Here is a 20,061-nt window from a genome sequence, read left to right as displayed (position 1 = left end):
CTAAGATGGACAGTAACCCATTTGAAAAAGAGCCTAGGGGAGAAGGAAAGTGTTTTGGTGTTGAGATTATGTGGAGATGAAGCCTAATTATTAGGATACAATCCAAATTCCATGAAAGACAAAATTAAAAATAAGGAATTAAGGATGTATTTATATGGAGTACAGAGACACATTTGAATTCAGACAGATCAAAAAATTACCAAAAAATTAAGACAAATCAGAAAAGGAATAGGCAGGTTATTTATCAGAAGACTGTAGCTGTTTCTTCAACTTTTACATTATTACTTCTTGAAACAAGTTGTAGTATGGGTTAAAAATAGGCTAATTGTTTCTTGTTAATAGCTGACACTCAAAAAAACACAGGATAAAGAAGGTTTCTTTGAAGTTTCTCCTTGAGTATGACGTTTGTAAAAAAGAATTAAACGGTTTAGGTACTCCCATATGCCTCTACAACAGAGAGCATGAACTGCTGTTTCAGATTAGTTGATTCTTCCATACATTGTGTTCTTTCTGTGTTCCTCAATTCTCTTATATAATATTTGGTAGGATTTTCCATGTAGGTAAAATTGCATGACCACTAAGAAGTATATGGGCCACTTGGGTTGGAAGATTCTTTTTTGTTATATACTTTGCATCTGAAAAATGTGCAGTATTTTGGGTTTGTCACTGTTAAACTTCAATTGCCATTTCTCGGCACATCTTGTTGCAGTAGCATACCTTTATTACTGTCATTAACCACCCTGTCAACCTCTGTATCATCTGCAAACTTAGTCTTAAAGGCTAATATACCTTCATCAATATCATTTATCAATAATATTGATGAAGAGCTTGAGGTGTAGGGTAAATACCCTCGAAGAAATTAATGAGGGGCCCATCAAGCTCTCAGCTGCCTAGCTCAATGGCAGAGCTCACTCCTGTGCATCAGGCAACACAGAGGCAATCTCCAAGGCAAAATGCACTGGTCCCACAGAAACTAGTTATTGTTGGTGACTATTGTCAGGAAGATGGGAAATAAACTATGCAAGTAGATGGAACAGGACCAGGGTATGTCTGCCAGGGGCAAAAGTTGATGACATTGTCGAGCAGATATCACCTTTTAAGGGCACAAAAGGTGATATTATTGTACACATTGGTACTAATGACATTAAAATTAGCAGATCTGCAGATTTACTCAACAAGTACAGGTCAATGATGAAAAAAAGTCGTGAGTTAGGGTTGAATGTGAAAGTGTCTGCAAGACATGATAGGAGGGAGTATATGATGAGAGCCTTGTCAATCGGTTTGGCTCGGGAGAGATTTGTCCATGGCTCAAGGGGTACAATTTTTTTCAGCTTGACAGGAGAGACTGTTTCTACAGGGTTGGGGTACACTTAAATAGAAAGTGTGCAAAAATATTTGCTGATGCTATGGAGCCAGTGTTAGGTGGGGGGAAAAACACAAACTAAAAGATTAACAGTGGCCCCATACAGAGGCAAAAGTGATTCTACCACTGCTTCTATTAGAATGAGCAGCAGCATGGAAAGCAAGGCAATGGAGATTTCCAGAACTGTTGGGAGTCATAGTGGAACAAATAAATACATGGACTGTATTAGGATAACTAAGAGTAGAAATAGGAGCATGTATACTTGCATGTTCACGAATGCTAGGAGTATAGTTAATAAAATTGATGAGCTTGAAGTGCTAGTCAAGATATCAAAGGCAGATATTGTTGGGATATCAGAGATGTGGTGTCACACAGATATAAGCAGTGCAGAATTGGAATTTGGGGAGTACAATGTGTACAGAAAGGATAGAGAGGGAAGAGGTGTTATGCTGTTAGTTAAGAAACACATCAAATGTAAGGAAGTGCATCCAATTGATGTTGGTGAACAATGTAATGTTGAGTCTATTTGGTGTGACATAAGCGCAGGGAAAGGAAATATGAGAGTAGGTGTGTGTTATAGGCCTAATGAATATGATAAGTATAATGAGAAATAGTGCAGAGAAACAGAGTGGGCCAGTAAATCCGAATGTCTTATAATGAGGAATTTTAACTTTCCAGATATTGACTGGAATGTCAATATTCTGGGTTGGTCACTCGCATAGTAGCAAGACTTTTTTAGATTTATTGGATGACTGTTTTCTACAGCAGCATGTTTGAGAGGCAACAGAGAGAGTAATACTCTTGATCTGATTATCAGTAGTGATACAATGATTATTCATGCATTAAGAATTTGCAGATAAAGAAACCACTGGCTGATAGTGATCACAATGTACTGATATGGGAATTACTTAAAGATGCAACTACCATCAAGGCTAAAGGGAAAGGGGTTTTGCTTTCGTAAAAGTGACTACAGCGGTCTCAGATAGATTTAAATTTTGTACAGTGGCATCAACTGATGATGTTACCAACATTTAATTCTAGATGGGAAACCTTCAGGGACATAACCTTGGAGGCTACTAGGTTTTTCATTCCGACTAAGAAATACTGTTCAAGTTTCAGGCCTAAATGGATGTCAGATGAATTAATGAGGCTCGTGGCAGAGAATAAAAATGTATGGGATGCATATAAATTATCAAGTGACACAAAAGCCTATGACAGATATAAGCTTGTCTGTAATTAAGTCACAAAGGAGGTTAGGTAGATTACGAGAAATCTTTAGCAAAGAATACAAAGAAAAACAGCAAAGAGTTCTTTACTTATGTAAACTCTAGAAGGAAAAGGATGTATCAGATTGGACCACTAAACATAGATGGGTTGACTATTGATAATCATGCTTGGGTAGGTGATAAACTGAATGAGTATTTTGCATCTACATTCACACATGAGGAGTTATTAAATGATGGGAATGCCAGAAGTTTTTTAAACTCTTAACAGGGAGCTAAGTGATTTAGCAATACCTAAGAGCAAAGTGGAGGAGAAATTGTTGAAGTTCAACATAAGGAAAGCACCTAGGGTGGACGGGATATATCCAGTTATATTAAAGGTGGCAGCAAAGGAAGTAAGCAAACCCTTAGCCATAATTATGAGAGCTTCCTTGGACTCAGGGGGAGGTCTCCATGGAGTGGAGGTGTGAAAATGTATCACCAATTCACAAAGGGGGTTCAAAAGGTGACACAAGTAACTATAGACCTGTTAGTTTAACTTGTGTTCCGGGGAAAATAATGGAATCACTGGTTAAAGAAGCATTGCAGGATCATCTAAACAAGACTGCAGTAATAGTTAAGACACAGCATCGGTTTGTTAAAAGGAGGTCTTGTCTGACCAATTTGATTGGATACTATGATGTAGTCACAAAGGAATTGAATGCCAAAAATAATTTTGATATCATATACTTGGATTTCAGGAAAGCTTTTGATACTGTTGCACATGGAAGATTGCTGTACAAATTGGAGAGGTATGGCATTAAGGGTAAGTTTCTGCAATGGATAAAGAGATGGTTGAGTGTGAGACGACAGAATGGTAATCGATGGACACTGCTCTTCATGGACAAATGTTATTAGTGGAGTTCCCCAGGGTTCGGTGCTGGGCCCATTGTTGTTTTGTGTATTCATCAATGATATTGATGAAGGTAGATCAGGATTAATGTCCACATTTGCAGATGATACAAAGGTTGGCAGGGTTGTTAACCCTGCCAACCTTTGTATCATACTGTATAAAGACAATATGCTACTCCAGCTGGATCTAGATAAGTTGGGCAAATGGGCTGAGAAGTGGCAACTGAAGTTTAACACTGACAATGCAAAGTACCGCATATGGGTAGCAATAACCCAAGGGAAACATACCAACTGTGTGGTACTACACTCAGGGAAGCGGAAAGTGAAAAAAAAGACCTGGGGTAATTGTGCACTCAAATATGAAGTTTGCTGAGCACTGCAGACAGGCTGCCAGGGCAGATCATGGAGTCTTGTCAATTAAATAATAGCAATTTTGCTAGCAGGGACAGGGAGGTGATTATCCAGTTGTACAAGGCAATGGTCCGGCCACACCTAGAGTACTGTGTACAGGTCTGGAGCCCTCATTTTAGGAAGGATGTAGAGTTGCTAGAATGAGTACAAAGAAGGGCAACAAGACTGGTGAGGAGAACAAAGGGTGCTCCTACCAAGAAAGGATTAAGTTCTGGAAATTGTAGCACCTGGAGAGTAGGCACCCGTGAGGTGATCTGATTGAGGTGTATAAGGCCTTGAATGGATTGAGCAGGCTCAATGCTGATGGGATTCTTCCTTTAGCTCAGATTACAAACCTGAGGGGGCATAGATTCAAACTGAGGAAAGACAGTATGAAGAACAGACATGTGGAAATTTACCTTTAGCCAGCGGGTGGTTGATTGGTGGAACAGACTTCTAGATAAGTTGGGCAAATGGGCTGAGAAGTGGCAACTGAAGTTTAACACTGACAATGCAAAGTACCGCATATGGGTAGCAATAACTGGAGGAGGATGTCAGATGAAAACTATTTTTTTTTTTTTTTTTTTTGTAGTTGTTGGCGCATAGGCTTCTGTGGCCATAATGCACCTCCCAAAGTTTTTGCAGTACCTTGATCCAAGCCCAAAGCGGGAAACGAACCTGCAACCTGTGGGTTGCCAGGCAAGCATGAGACATATGGCAGAGAAGAAAAATGCATGGGATACATATAAATTAATGGGTGACATGGAAGCCTATGATAGATATAAGCTGATCTGTAACCAAGTCACAAAGGAGATTAGGCAGGCAAAGGCAGATTATAAGAAATCTTTGGCAAAGGATGCAAAGCAAAACAACAAAGAGTTCTTTACCTATGTAAACTCTAGAAGGAAAGGGATGAATCAGATTGGTCCACTGGATATTGACGGTTCAACTGTTGATGATCCTGTTCAGGTGGCTAACAAGCTAAATGAGTATTTTGCATCTACATGCACACATGAGGAGTTATTCGGGGAGGGGAATGCCACAGGTGAATTAAACTCTGGCAGTGGGCTAGATGATTTTGTAATAACTGAGAGGAAAGTGGAGGAGAAATTGTCGAAGATAAACATAAAAAAGGCACCCGGGTGGATGGGATCTATCCAGTTATATTAAAGGAGGCAGCAAAGGAAGTAAGCAAATCTTTAGCCATAATTATGAGAGCTTCCTTGGACTCATGTGAGGTACCCATGGACTGGAGATGTGCAAATGTGACTCCAATCCACAAAGGAGGATCAAAGGGAGACACGGGAAATTACTGACCTGTTAGTTTAACGTTTGTTCCAAGGAAATTAATGGAGGCACTGGTTAAGGAAGCACTGCAGGACCAACTAGACAAGACTTCAGTTATAGCTTGGACACAGCATGGTTTTGTTAAGGGAATTCTTGCCTGACCAATTTGATTGGATATTATGATGTGGTCACAAAGGAACTGGATGCAGGGAATAACTTTGATATCATATATTTGGATCTTAGAAAAGGCTTTTGATACTGTTGCACAGGGAAGACTGCTGAACAAATTGGAGCACTGTGGCATTGGAGGCAAATTGCTGCTATGGATAAAGGGATGGTTGAGTGGGAGAAGACAGAGTGGTAATCAATGGACACTGCTCATCGTGGATTAATGTTATTAGTGGAGTCCCTCAGGGTTCGGTGTTCGGTCCATTGTTGTTTTCTGCATTTTTTAAATGATGGTATATCAAGCTTAATGTCCTAGTTTGCAGACGATATGAAGGTTGGCAGGGTTGTTAAGGACACTAATGACAGTACGCTGCTGCAACAAGATCTAGAAAAGTTGAGCAGATGGGCTGAGGGGTGGCAAATGAAGTTTAACATTGACAAATGTAAAGTACTACATATGAGAAGCAGTAACCCCAGAGTAACGTATCAATGCCAGAGTAACTGACAGTGGTAGAGAATGAAAAGGACCTGGTGGTAATTGTGCAGGCAGATATGAAGTTTTCTGAGCAGTGCAGACAGTCTGCAAGAGTAGCTCATGGTGACTTGTCAATGATATACAGGAATATTTCTAGCAGGGATAAGAAGGTGATTATCCCCTTGTATAAGGCAATGGTCAGGCCACACCTTGAGTACTGTATACAGGTCTGGAGGCCTCATTTTAAGAAGGATGTAGAGCTGTTGGAACAAGTACAGAGAGGGGCAACAAGATTGGTGAATGGAACAAAGGGTTGCTCTTACAAAGAAACGGTTAAGTTTTGCAAATTACAGTGTCTGGAGACTAGGTGCCTGCGAGGCGATCTGATTGAGGTGTATAAAGCTTGATTGATTTGAGTATGCTCAATGCTGATGGGATTCTTCCTCTTGCTCAGAATAATCACCTGAGAGAGCATAAATTCAAATTGAGGAATGACAGATGTAGGATAGATGTGTGGAAGTTTGCCTTTAGCCAGTGGGTAGTTGGTTGGTGGAACAGACTTCCATCCTTTGTTGTGGAAGTTGGGAGCGTTTTTTTTTTTTTTTTTTTTGGCTGATGCTGAATAAGCTTGCTTTCTTGCATCATATGGCTCTACTAATGCTAATGATGTAGATATTTCTGAGATTTCAGTATTAATTGGAAACTTATTTAAAACAGACATTGCAGAAACTGAATTAGACATTGTTAACCTTCAAAGTGACATTGGTTTACAATCATATAAGAAAGATAATGACTTCTGGAATCGGGTGGACAAGAATAAGTATCCTTCGTTAAAAAATGTAGTGCTAATGGTGAATGATTGCTTTGGTTCAACCTAACTCTGTGAGTCATTATTTTCTAGCATGAAGTTCATAAAGTTAAAGAATAGATCTAGACTTGCAGATGCACATCTAAGTGATTGTTTGTGAGCTGGGTGTTCATCTTATATTACAGATTTTCGTTTGATAACTGAAGAAATGCAATCACAAGTTTCACATTAATTTTAATTAAATTTTATTTTATTATTTAAAAAAGTAAAATCATAAAATAACATTATGTATGTCAGAGTATGTAATATATGTATTAATTTTCTAGTTTATATCTTACAATGTAAAACTCTTAATAAATGCATTATTGTTTGGTGCCCGCAACTATTTAATTAATATTAAAAGTAGTCAGCCACCATGAAAAGATTGGCGACTTGACCTAGGGGAACACTCAAAACATACCAGGATGAAGGAAGACTGATGTGGTATTTAACACTATCAATGAGAGCCATATTGTTCACACTGAACTACTACTTGAGATCAACATGTAAGTGAGGCTGAGCAATATTAAATTAGTGATTTTGAAATTCTGTTCCAGCACCAGATTTCCATTTGTTGTTGTGGAAGTTGATAGCTTAAATAAATTTAAGGCTGAACTAGACAAACATTTGGAGTGACCAGATGAGTGAAATGGGAAGGGCTTTCTTTTTTTTTTTTTGGGCTGATGCTCTGTAAGCTTGCTTTCTTGCATTATATGCCTCAACTAATGCTAATTCGTATTTTCTTGTCTACTTTTTTTTTCCAGGCCAGTGCAAAAAATCCTAAGGCTTCCTTGCACTATACAATGAATACTATAATGTGTAGGGTTTGGAATCTATCGTCATCCTAAGTAATTATTAACAGTAACAAATAACTGAATAAATAAACAAAATCAGGGACAAGTTCAACGTAAGCCCTCCCCAGCAACTAGTGACCAAATCTCTTCAAACCTGAAGCTTCTATGCAACTGTACCCCCCCTCCCTCCCCCACCAGTTCCAACACGTGGATAGGTCCACCACTAGGAAAACTTGTCTGTCCCGCAGGACAGACAAGTCAAAAAGTCACCTCATGCACCCCAAAGCTGAGAATCATGTTACTCATTCTCTAATAAATGAACAATTCCCTGTGTTTTTCTTGGTTTTTTGTTACCTAGGCTTCCAAGGAAAGCAAGTCTTTTTAGTTATTCCAGTGAACTCTGGTACTAGCCATCTTTGTTATTTTTTTTCCAGCCATTGTCACTTTTAACCTAAACGTATTATTTTATGCATTCTGAATGATCTTCCCACCCTCATGAAATATGTTTTTCGTTTGTTTACTAGCTGTAATAACTTATAACCTAAAGATATAAAATTTAAGAAAATAAATATAGAAATTACCTGGAAGTGCAATCCAAACACTTTCTGGGGTCCTTTTAAGCAAACGACAATTATATCTGAAAGCAGCATCCACAAGGGCAATTTCATCAGGACTTTCTGCTTCATAAATAGGCCTAAATTCTAATGGAGTTGGTGTGGGAGTAAGAATTGGCGACCATAATCCAAGAGATGGTATGGCTAAATGCTGAGGACGATGAACTGGGGTAGATGCTGCTGAACTTGCAAGGGAGTCTGTATTTACAAATTGTGAATATTTGTCTTTTGGTGTATTTATATCCTCTCCACCACCACGCAGATGAGACAGTGGAGTATAAGTGGCAGTATTTAAGAAAAGGCCACTGGCATTCATCTGGAATGAAGCATCAAAACATAGCTATAGCAAATAAACTGCTGCTGGTGATATTGAAAAAAAAAAAAAAAAAAAAACTCAATCTATCAAAATGTTTCTACAATAATTATACATTATTTTTGCATAAATGATGTTTTTTTTTAATGCAGGGCAGTGTAACTTTTTTTCTTTCTCATAATTAAGCCTTGAAGTTGAAGACTATATCTGCATAATACAACTCCAAAGATTTTAAAGGTCATTAGAATTAAAACTGTAATGAAAGATGAAATTTCATATTAGGTAATGATTGCATTTTTTCATTATGAGGATATCTTAAATTTCAATATTCCTGAGGTATTACATACAATTTACCCAGAAAATAGAGACTATTTCCTCAAACAGCTACATGCAGAAGCTGTTTTTGGGTGATAAAAGTAAGAGCATTTTTTTTTTTTTACACACCAAGCTAAGTTTAGTGTTGAGGGAGTTATTACTGAGTTTAACATATTTACAGTAGCCAAAATGAATTAGAAATTTAAGCAATAAGCTTCCTTAAATTTTATGTTCAGTCAGGAGAAAACAGGCACCAACCCTAAACCTTGATATAAGCAACTTTTAAGTTTTTTTTTTTAAATATCACAGGCATAAGTTTATAAGTGCAATAAATGCATTTCAGAAGGAAATTAGGCTATATGATAAATTCTAGCTCGGAGGCCTTCAGAATCTCACTAGAAAGAAAGAAAGAAAGAAAATCAACAGAAAGTGGATTAAATGACACTGTAGATGATATTATGCTGATGTTCTTAGGAAGTTTTTTTGCTGAAGCCATATGAACAATGATATAATAATGGAAAAGGAAGACATAACCAATAACCATAACAGTGGAAATAATATGAAATGGAAATACACAAATCATGAAATAATAAATTTTAAATATAATATGAGTTCTAAACACCCAGTGTAGTAGTTGTTTTGTTTGTTTGTTATTTGGTTTTTAGGAGCATTAGCAACTAAGGCCATATTGCTCCGGGGATATGCGGTGGTCATTCCCTGACCTTTCCGCATCCTCCGTATTTGGTGGTGACGGGCTCGAACCCTGGTCTAATCAAGAAGCATGTGCTACGCACTGCTGCTCCTTCCCACCTGGCTACGGAGGCGTCTCAATGTAGTAGTGTTCTACATTTTTTACTTCTCAGAACATTTTATATCTAAAAGGGAAGAAGCAAAAAACAAGATAAATTTAGACACCACTGAAGAGAATAGTTGGAGATCTGAGAGCAAGAGTGAAATATCGCAAATTTCAACAATAAAACCGTACACCAAAAATGCACAGGAATCCAAAGCAGTGGGAACAGATATAAAAAAAGCAAAAAGAATATACTGCAGAAAGAATAATTCAGTGATGTCCAATGTAGCTTTTAAAAGCAAATAAAGAATTCTAACAGAAACACAGATGTCAGGACTATGAAACATCAAAGTAAGCCAAGGTCTAAAAAACATGTCACTATAATAATCCAGCAGTAAAAATAAAATAAAAAGAGGTAAAATAAAAAGCTGACAGATCCATAAGTTACCAAGAGTAACACAGAGTTACTAATACCAGCATTTGTAAATCCAAGCATGTAGAACAGTTGCTATTGAGGCAGTGCGTGTGTGTGTGTGTGTGTGTGTGCATGCGCACACATGGAGGGAAAAATCCCTGCTGACAGTGGGGTCTCTATTATATATTGAAGAAAAGAGTCCACAAAGAGAGACTGAGTATCTGGTCCTGCCGAGTTGGCCACACAGCCAATGGCCTGCTTTTAACATATGAGCAGAGGTGCATCAATGAAGAGCTAGAGACCACATGGCAAGTCCAATGGACTAACACTAAAAAGGGTACACACTTGTTCTCCCTTTTGCCCTCCATTCAAACTGTTGACTGAAGACTTCAGCCTTGGTTGCGGTTTGGGCTTTTAGCCTGCTGTATCCTGAGGGGACATGGCTTGAAGTCCAGGCTATACCAGTTGGGATTAGTACCTTCAGAACTGTGCTCCCGTGAAGAACTAAAGATTGGCCTCTACATTATGCTTCAATGCCCTTATTATGAGAAATTGTGTGCTGTGCTGAAGCAAGGGAGTTTTGCTTTTCATCTAGATACTCTCTCCAGAAAACACCGATAGCCAGGAGTTTTTTGGAAGGTTTTTCAAATATATTAAAGCTGTTTTTAGAGCAGCATGACTTAGCTAGATTGTGGTGAGGATGGTAATGGGCTATCACACCCTCATCATTAGGTAAGGGTGTGATGGTCTGATCCCAACACAAGGTGAAATGGTTGCTACCCATATGACTGATTTATTTTCTTAGACGACAGCTCATTCAAATGAAATGAAATATCCCAATAATAATAAAATGAAAAAGAGGATTGTCAGCCACGAATGTATTCTCTACAGAACACTGCTAGATCCATAAAGTGACAAGCAGTGTTTCGAAAGCCAGACAACCAAGAACTAATGCTACTTGTTTAAAAGGCTGCAGCTTTTATACTAAAGAAGGCAAAGACACCATAACAAAAACAAAACCAAGAATGCACTGCAAAATAAGCGTGTCTTCATTCCTTTCGAACAACATATATCAGAGTACTAAAATATATTTTAATCTCAAACACCATTAAGTTCGCTTTTCGTGAACATCTCTGAGAGTATAACGCTAAACGATTAGAGGCCCACTATATCCTCAAAAATAATCTTAAAATTAGCAGCAACTGGCAACATTAAAACCTAATGGCACACTTAAGACAGAATATAAGAAAGAAATAATAAGAAAGAAACAGAAGTGCAAGCAAGACTTAGAGAATCAAAGAACAATTCATAGCCAATAAATGACAGCCAAGGCAAAAAAAAAAAAAAAAAAAAAAACCATGGTCATAGCCAAAGACCACAACCAAAAATTGAAAATATTTAATAACTGAAATAAAATATTACCATATTTTTTTGGTGTATATGATGCGCATTTTATTTTAAAAAAAATAATTATCACAAAATCGGGATGTATCAATCTTATACAAGAGATTGATGCACTACAAAGATAGCCATCTGGCCACAGGAGATTTGCATGTCACTCAGCACTGTCAGATTCATGAAAATATGATGCTGCAGTATTCATTAAACATGCAGTTTGGCAGTTCGTCAGTTTCTGCTTATATTATAAAAACATGAGTCATGACATTTTAGAGCACTCATATGTAAACTATGGAGGGGGGAAAAATCATCACATATGTCATACACCGTGGGATTTAAACTGGAAGTTGTGAATTATACAGAAAGTCAAAAGAATAGGTCAGCTGAAACAGAATTTGGACCTCCTCCAACCAAAAAAACCATGGCTGGCTAGCTGGCTGTCTTTGCTTAAAGCACTTAAGCAAAAACAACCTTAAGCACATCCTTAAAGCAAATATCATTTCTTTAAGGATATGCTTAAATCCATGATAAAGAAGAAACATGATTTGAATACAAAAGTTGCAAAATGGCCAGAATTAGAAAGTGATTTAATGAGACGGGTAGAAAATCATAGACAAATGGCATTGCTAACAACAAAAATCATAAGAATTCAGGCTCAAAATACAGCCTCTGAAAGGGGTATAACTGATTTTAAAAGGAGCCCAGCCCAACCAACTTGGTGCTACAGGTTTATGAAAAAAAAAAAAAAAAAAAAAAAAATTGGCACAAAAACCAAAACGAAATTAGCACAGAAAATGCCTCCAGAATATGAAGAAAAACTTATTTCATTTCATTGTTTCATGATTAACTATATGAAAAAATGAATATTGAATTAAGCCAAATAAGAAATATGGGTGAAAGTTCTATCACATTTAGCATTAGTAGAGGCATACAATGCAAGAAAACACTTATGCAGCATGAGCCAAAAAAAAAAAAAACACCCCATTTCACTCCTCCATTCGATCCACATGCCTGTTCAGCTCAGCCTTAAATCTATTTAGGCTATCAACTTAGACAACAAAAGATGGAAGTCTTTTCCACCAATCAACCACCCGCTGGCTAAAGACAAACTTCCACATATCCATATTCTACAACTGACTTATCTCAATTTAAATCTATGCCCCTCAGATTCTTAATCTGAGTAAGAGGAAGAATCCCATCAACATTCAGTCATTCAAGGCCTTATACACCTCAATCAGATCAAGATCACCTCGCAGGTGCTTACTCTCCAGGCACTGCAATTTGCAGAACTTAAGCCTTTCTTGGTAAGAGCACCCCCTTTGTTCCCCTCATAAAACGTTGCCCTTCTTTGTACTCGTTCTAGCAACTCTAGATCATTCCTAAAACCAGGCCTCCAGACCTGTACACAGTACTCTAGGTGTGGCCTGACTGTTGCTTTGTATGAAGGGATAATCACCTCCCTGCCACTGCTATCAAAATTGCGATTATTTCATCGACAAGACTCCATGATCTGCCCTGGCAGCCTGTCTGCACTGCTCAGCAAACTTCATATTTGAGTGCACAATTACCCCAGGTCTTTTTCACTTTCCACTTCCCTGAGTGTAGTATCACACAGTTGGTACGTTTCCCTTGGATTATTGCTACCCATATGCAGTACTTTGCATTGTCAGTGTTAAACTTCAGTTGCCACTTCTCAGCCCATTTGCCCAACTTATCTAGATCCAGTTGGAGTAGCATACTGTCTTTATACAGTATGATAAAAAGGTTGGCAGGGTTAACAACCCTGCCGATCAGGATTAATGTGGACATTAATCCTGATCTACCTTCATCAATATCATTGATGAATACACAAAACAACAATGGGCCCAGCACCGAACACTGTGGAATTCCATTAATAATATTTGTCCATGAAGAGCAGTGTCCACTGATTACCGCTCTCTGTCATCTCCCACTCAGCCATCCCTTTATCCATTGTAGCAACTTACCCTTAATGCCATACCTCCCCAATTTGTACGGCAGTCTACCATGTGCAACAGTATCAAAAGCTTTCTTGAAATCCAAGTATATGATATCAAAATTATTTTTTTGCATCCAGTTCCTTTGTGACCAGATCATAGTTGTTGTTGTTCGGTTTTTAGGAGCATTAGCAACTAAGGCCATATTGCTCCGGGGATATGCGGTGGTCATTCCCTGACCTTTCTGCATCCAGAAGATAGTATTCAATCAAATTGGTCAGACAAGATTTCCCCTTGACAAACCCATGCTGTGTCTTAACTATTACTGCAGTCTTGTCTAGATGATCCTGCAATGCTTCTTTAACCAGTGACTCCATTAGTTTCCCTGGAACACAAGTTAAACTAACAGGTGTAAAGTTACTTGTGTCACCTTTTGAACCACCTTTGTGAATTGGCGATACATTTGCACACCTCCAGTCCATGAGGACATCCCCTGAGTCCAAGGAAGCTCTAATAATTATGGCTAAGGGTTTGCTTACTTCCTTTGCTACCTCCTTCAATACAACTGGATAGATCCCTTCCATCCCAGGTGCCTTCCTTATGTTTAACTTCAACGATTTCTCCTCCACTTTGCTCTCAGTTATTACAAAATCACTTAGCTCGCTGTTAGAGTTTAATAAACTTATGGCATTCCCCTCATTGAATAACTCCTCATGTGTGAATGTCGATGCAAAATATTCATTTAGTTTGTTAGCTATCTGAGCAGGATCATCAACAGTTGAACCATCGATATCAAGTGGACCAATCTGATTCATCCCCTTCCTTCTAGAGTTTACATAAGTAAAGAACTCTTTGCTGTTTTTCTTTGCATCCCTTGCCAAAGATTTCTTGTAATCTGCCTTCACCTGCCTAACCTCCTTTGTAACTTGGTTACAGATCAACTTATATCTATCATAGGCTTCTGTGTCACATGTTAATTTATATGTATCCCATGCATTTTTCTTCTCTGCCATATGTCTCATTAGTTCATCTGACATCCATTTAGGCCTACACCTTGAACAATATTTCTTAGTTGGTATGTAAAGCCTAGTAGCTTCCAAGATAAGTTTTTTGAATGCTTCCCATTTTGAATTTGCTGTTAGTAACATCATCAGTTGGTCCCACTGTATAGAATTTAAATACTGTCTCAGACCATCACAGTCACTTTTACGAAAACAAAAACCCTTCCCTTTATCCCTGATGGTAGTTACCTCTTTGAGTAAATCCCACTTCAGCACACTGTGATCACTGCCACCTAGTGGTTCCTTTATCTGCAGATTTTTAATGCATGAAGAATCACTACTGATAATCAAATCAAGAGTATTACTCCCTCTAGTTTCCTCCCAAACATGCTGATGTAGAAAACAATCATCCAATAAATCCACAAAAGCCTTGCTAGAGTGTGAGTGACCAACCTACAAATTCCAGTCAATATCCAGGAAATTAAAATTCCCCATTATAAGACACTGATTTACTGGCCCACTCTATTTCCCTGTACAGTTTCTTATTATACTCATCAGAGTCAATAGGCCTATAGCACACTCCTACTCTCAATTTTGATCTCCCAGTGCTTATGTCACACTAAACTGACTCGACACTGCACTGTCCAGCGATGTCAACTGGCTTCACTTCCTTGGATTTTATGTGTTTCTTACCTAATAGCATAACCCCTCCTCCCTTCCTATCCTGTCTATCCTTTCTGTACACATTGTACTCCCCAAATTCCAGTTCTGCATTCCTTATATCTGTGTGACACCGCGTCTCTGATACCCCAACAATATCTGCCTTTGATATTTTGAGCAATATCTCAAATTCATCAAATTTATTTATCAAACTCCTAGCATTGGTGTACACGCAAGTATACATGCACCTGTTCCTATTCTTAGCTACCCTAACACAACCCATGTGTTTACTTGTACCGCAATGACTCCCAGCAGTCTCTGAAATATTCTGCATCTCGTTTTCCAGGTTTCTGCTTATTCCAATAGAAGTAGTGCAAGAATCACTTTCACCTCTGCCAGTGGCTAATGTTAATCTATCAGTCCTTGTATCCCCCCAAGCTGGCAGTTTTCCGACCCATCTAACACTGCCTCGATAGCATAAGCAAATATTCTTGCACCCTTTCTATTTAAGTGTATCCAGTCCCTGTAGAAGCAGTCTCTCCTGTTAACAAGTACAGACCAGGCTGAAAAATATTCTACCCCTTGAGCCTTGCACAATCTTTCCAGGGCCGAATTGATCGACAAGGCTCTCATCATATACTCCCTCCTATCATGTCTGGGCAGAATTGCAGACACTTTCAAATTCAACCCTAATTCACGGCTTTTTTTCAACAGTGACCTGTACTTGTTAAGTAATTTTGTCGGTCTCCTACTCTTAATATCATTAGTGCCAATGTGTACAACTATATCACCTTTTGTGCCCTTAAAAGATGATATCCGCTCTACAATGTCATCAACCTTTGCCCCTGGTAGACATACCCTGGTCCTGTTCCACCTATCCTTTTTACAAAGCATGTCACCAACAACTACTAGTTCCTGTGGGACCAGCGCATTCTGCCTTGGGGGTTGCCGCTGTGTTGCATGATGACCTCTAGCGTTTGTGTGGGCAGCTGAGAGCTTGATGGGCCCCCTCAATTTAGATCCTTCGAGGGCATCCACCCTGTCATTCAAGCTCTCATACAGGCCCATAACAACACTGAGTTGTCGCCTGATTTTGTTACACTCCTTGCATCATGCACACACAAAGACATCCCCCATGGCAATATCATGTCCCATACCCGATTGCTCCACAATCGCAAGGATGCAAGGATGCATTTTAAAAGGCTGTGATTCAGAGGGCAACTGCCCCCCTCGGTTCTCCCCTGAGCCACAGCACTTCCATTAGCTTGAGCCTTTTGCTTTGCTGTTGTTTTGCTTTTACTTATAAACCTAAACTTGTATCCCGACACAGTTATAACACTATATATATTTTTCAGTATCGATTATTATCTACGAGTTCCGTTTATGTAACTTTCGTATCAAGTTATGTATTAATTAATTATGTTACGTTTGTAATCTAAGTCGTTATATGTATTTAGTTAAAAGTACAAGTTAATTGACAACAAAGTTTAACAAAATTAATAGATTTTACTGATTAATTGACAATATTATATCATATACTGTACTATACTAAGCTTACGCTATCTAGTTCGGGATATAATGTTGTGTCGTACAACAATGGCGGCAAATTATGAACGGTAAATCTACGGACACAAGTATTAATTAACTTCGAAATCTCGCTGTCTCATTTCAGAATAAACTAAGGATCCTGACTAGGTCTATAAGCTATTTATAGAAAATAATTTGTTGTAACAATTGGTCAATAAAGTGGCTAAATATGGCTAAAAAACTTCTCGTTCGGCGGAGCTGCAACTTATAATACATGGATTTGATACCCTTACTGATACTTTTATGCAATTACAAGGCCAAGTAAAGAATAAATACACCAGATTAATCAGAAAATCACAAAATAATGCTATACTACTAAATACTACTAAATTTAAATCAAAAGTTTTAGAAAAACAATAATTTGAAATCAATAAATAAGAAAATCCACTTAGCGACTTTGAACACATCCGGCTCCCACCAGCCTCATCAGCAGACTTATCTAATAGAAGCAAAATCTTGACAGGAACGTTGTTATCTTTACAATATTTTTCAACCTCAGGAATGAAGCAGCATTTAAACCAATCCTCAAAGAAATATTGTTATCCATGCTCTCTGGTTTGACCAGAAATCCACGGGTAGGGTGGCTTTATTGATACCCTTAAATGCACGAGGATTTCCAGAATGATACACAAGCAGTGGTTTTAATCTGTAATCTCCCACTGCATTAACCCCAAGTAAGATCGTGACCCTATCTTTTGAAGCCTTGAAACCTGGCATTGTCTTTTTCTCTTTGGCAATGTATGTTCGATCCAGCATTTTTTTCCAATACAGAGCAGTCTCGTCAACATTAAAAATTTGCTGCGTTGAACAGCTGCCTTCATCAATAATTTTTTCCAACACATCACAAAATTTCCCTGCAGCTGCAGAATCGGCACTGGCGACTTCACCGCATACTTTAATGTTGTGGAAACTAGGACAATGTTTGAACCTATTAAACCACCCATTGCTTGCCACGAACTTGGGTTGGGGTTTGCCGTACTTATCCTTAATATCTTCATAAATACTTCTTGATTTTGCTTGAATGCCATTGGACTCAGGGGCAGTTGCTTCTGAATCTGATTTTCCATCCATATTATTAATAGCTATTCCATCTTCGATATGGCATCTGAATGCTGTTTTGTGATCACTGTTGATCTTAAGTGCGTTGACCCTTTGACATGTTCTTTTATACATGAACTTTCCTTTAAAATAGTATTCACTGTTGAAGCTTCGAGACCTAATTCCCTTGCAATAGATGAAAAACTTTGTCCTGCTTCATACTTCTTAATCATTTTTATCTTCATTTCTAAATCGATTTTGTTTCATTTCCTGGCACTACCACCACTTGCACTTTTCATCGGTCGCTTTCCCTTCATCATTGTAATACGTAAATAGGAGTGAAGAGAAGTTTCTGAAAATTTGTTTTATGTGATTGAAGATTTCAGTGAATGGGAACACATTTCATCATAATAATGTAAAAACCCACACAATTGCAGTTATCGGTATTATCACAAATGCAATAAGATCGAGTTTACTACTTGTTTATAATAGATTGCGCTAACAGAAAGGCCTAATAAACCGGAAAGTGCAAACTGTTTTTATTGTTTTATGGTCGTGACCTCCAGAAACGTGCTTAGAAAAATATCAGCAAGGCATTCAAAATTGATTCTTATAATGGGAACATATGATAATGATGAAAGGGTAGTGCAAGTTCCATTATAAATATGACACTTCAGAGAGATAAATAGCTTAGTAATATAGCAAAATTTTCAACTTCCAAGGACTTGGAACGAATTACAAAAAAAAAAAAAAAAAAAAAAAAAAAAAAAATGTGTATTGGATTCACATTACAATATTTTCACAATACAGTCGGTCCTCGTATAACACGTGTTTGCATTACACGAATTCGATCATACACGATTTATAAATAGGGGAACGTTATCTTATATAACACGAACCGAATTCGCTTATACACGATTCGCCTTTGTGTTTACAAGAAATGGCAGTCGAACGCGGAATCACCCCAACTGAACGCAACACGATAGGAATGAAGAAGATTCTGAAAATGTATTTATGTGTTTTATATCAGTGAAGGGGAAACACATTTCACCATAATAACGTAAAAACCAACACAATTCCAGCTATCGATATAATCGCAAATGCAATTAGATCGAGTTTACTACCAGTTTATAACAGATTCCACTAGCAGAAAGACAACTGGAAATTGTTTTTATTGTTTTATGGTAGTAACCTCCAAAAATGTGCTTTAGTAAAATGCGAGGTGTTAATTAATAGTGTATCTCGGCCTTTACGGTGTTATTTATTCAGTAGCTACACGCGCGCAGCTTTGTTTATGTGTATCAAGCGTGCCTCCTCGTTTTGTAATTGTGCTTTATTCCCTAAAAATTAGTAAAATACTTAAAAGGTGTGAAAAGGAAGCGTCCTGGCTAAGACACTGCAGATTCAGAGAGAAAAAAAAAAAGCAATATCGATAAACAGAGGCGGACTGGGTCAAAAATTCTTACCCGGGAAAATTTATAGTGGCCTCATACTACGGTTTATGGCCAAAATCACACCGGCCTCCGGCCCACCGTGGTTTCCCCCGTAAGGCTTATGGCCAGTCCGCTTCTGTCAATAGAGAAAAAATATGAAATTGTGAAACGCTTTGAGCGAAATGAAAGACCATGTGATATTGCACGTGCTACAGACCTAAATGAGGCAACGCCGAGAATTACAAAGAATGCGGATAAAATAAAAACAACTTTCATAGCGGGAACAACTCAAAGTGTAATTAAAATCCATTAGATTAAGACACAAAGAATTGGAAGAGATGGAACGCCTGTCATCTCTTTGGACAAGACAGAAAATCAAACAAAAAGCAAGTTTGCTTACGATAGAAGCAAAAGCATTAGCAATATTTTATTACGACTTACGTATTATAAAATACGTAAGTATTTTATTACGACTATTTTATTTAATATAATAAATTTTTTACGAATAAAATACGTATTTTATTCGTAAAAAATACTTTTTTAGTATTAAAAAATACTAAAAATACTTTATTATAATATAATATTATTTTTATTACGTATTTTAATTGTTATAAAATACGTAAGTATTTTATAACGATTAAAATTACCCGATTATTTATTGTGTTTGGTAATGTTTTGGCTCCAAATGTGTGTTCAATCTTGGGTGGTCGGCGCCTAACCCTACTTTTCCCATAGGGCCTGTTGTTTATATTGCACGATTTTGCATTGCACGAGGATTTCTAGGAACGCAACTATCGTGCTATACGAGGACAGACTGTACAGGCAATCCCCATATAACGCAGTACTTCTACAACATGGTTTCGCTCTAACACGATTGATAAATTACGACAATCCTTGCACAACATGGTACTTCTACAACAAGGTTTCGCTCCAACTTGGTTTGAGAATTGCTGGAAATCTTGCATAACACGGTATTTTTGAGCTGGGAAAACCCTGCTATTATGTTAGATGTAATTTTTCAGTGTTTCTATTCCTTTTTGTGAATCCCTGCTGTTGACTCACTAGTTGTTATCACTTCGTGATATTTTTCTAGAGCATATT

General features: G+C 37.9%; 1 protein-coding gene across 1 annotated transcript in view; it reads right to left on the bottom strand.

The window, feature by feature from the left end:
- LOC150080720 (phospholipid-transporting ATPase VA) overlaps window positions 1–20,061 on the bottom strand; it is a 380,422-nt gene that overhangs the window by 109,168 nt on the left and 251,193 nt on the right. The window contains exon 11 of the mRNA XM_090381627.1: window positions 8,020–8,368. Within this exon, the coding sequence (XP_090237753.1) occupies window positions 8,020–8,368 (349 nt within the window). The remainder of the gene's footprint in view (window positions 1–8,019; window positions 8,369–20,061) is intronic.

This window comes from Mastigoproctus giganteus, chromosome 9, assembly GCF_048544385.1.
Source record: "Mastigoproctus giganteus isolate SK-2022 chromosome 9, ASM4854438v1, whole genome shotgun sequence".
Taxonomy (NCBI): Eukaryota; Metazoa; Arthropoda; class Arachnida; order Uropygi; family Thelyphonidae; genus Mastigoproctus; species Mastigoproctus giganteus.
This window is presented reverse-complemented; position numbering and strand designations above follow the sequence as displayed.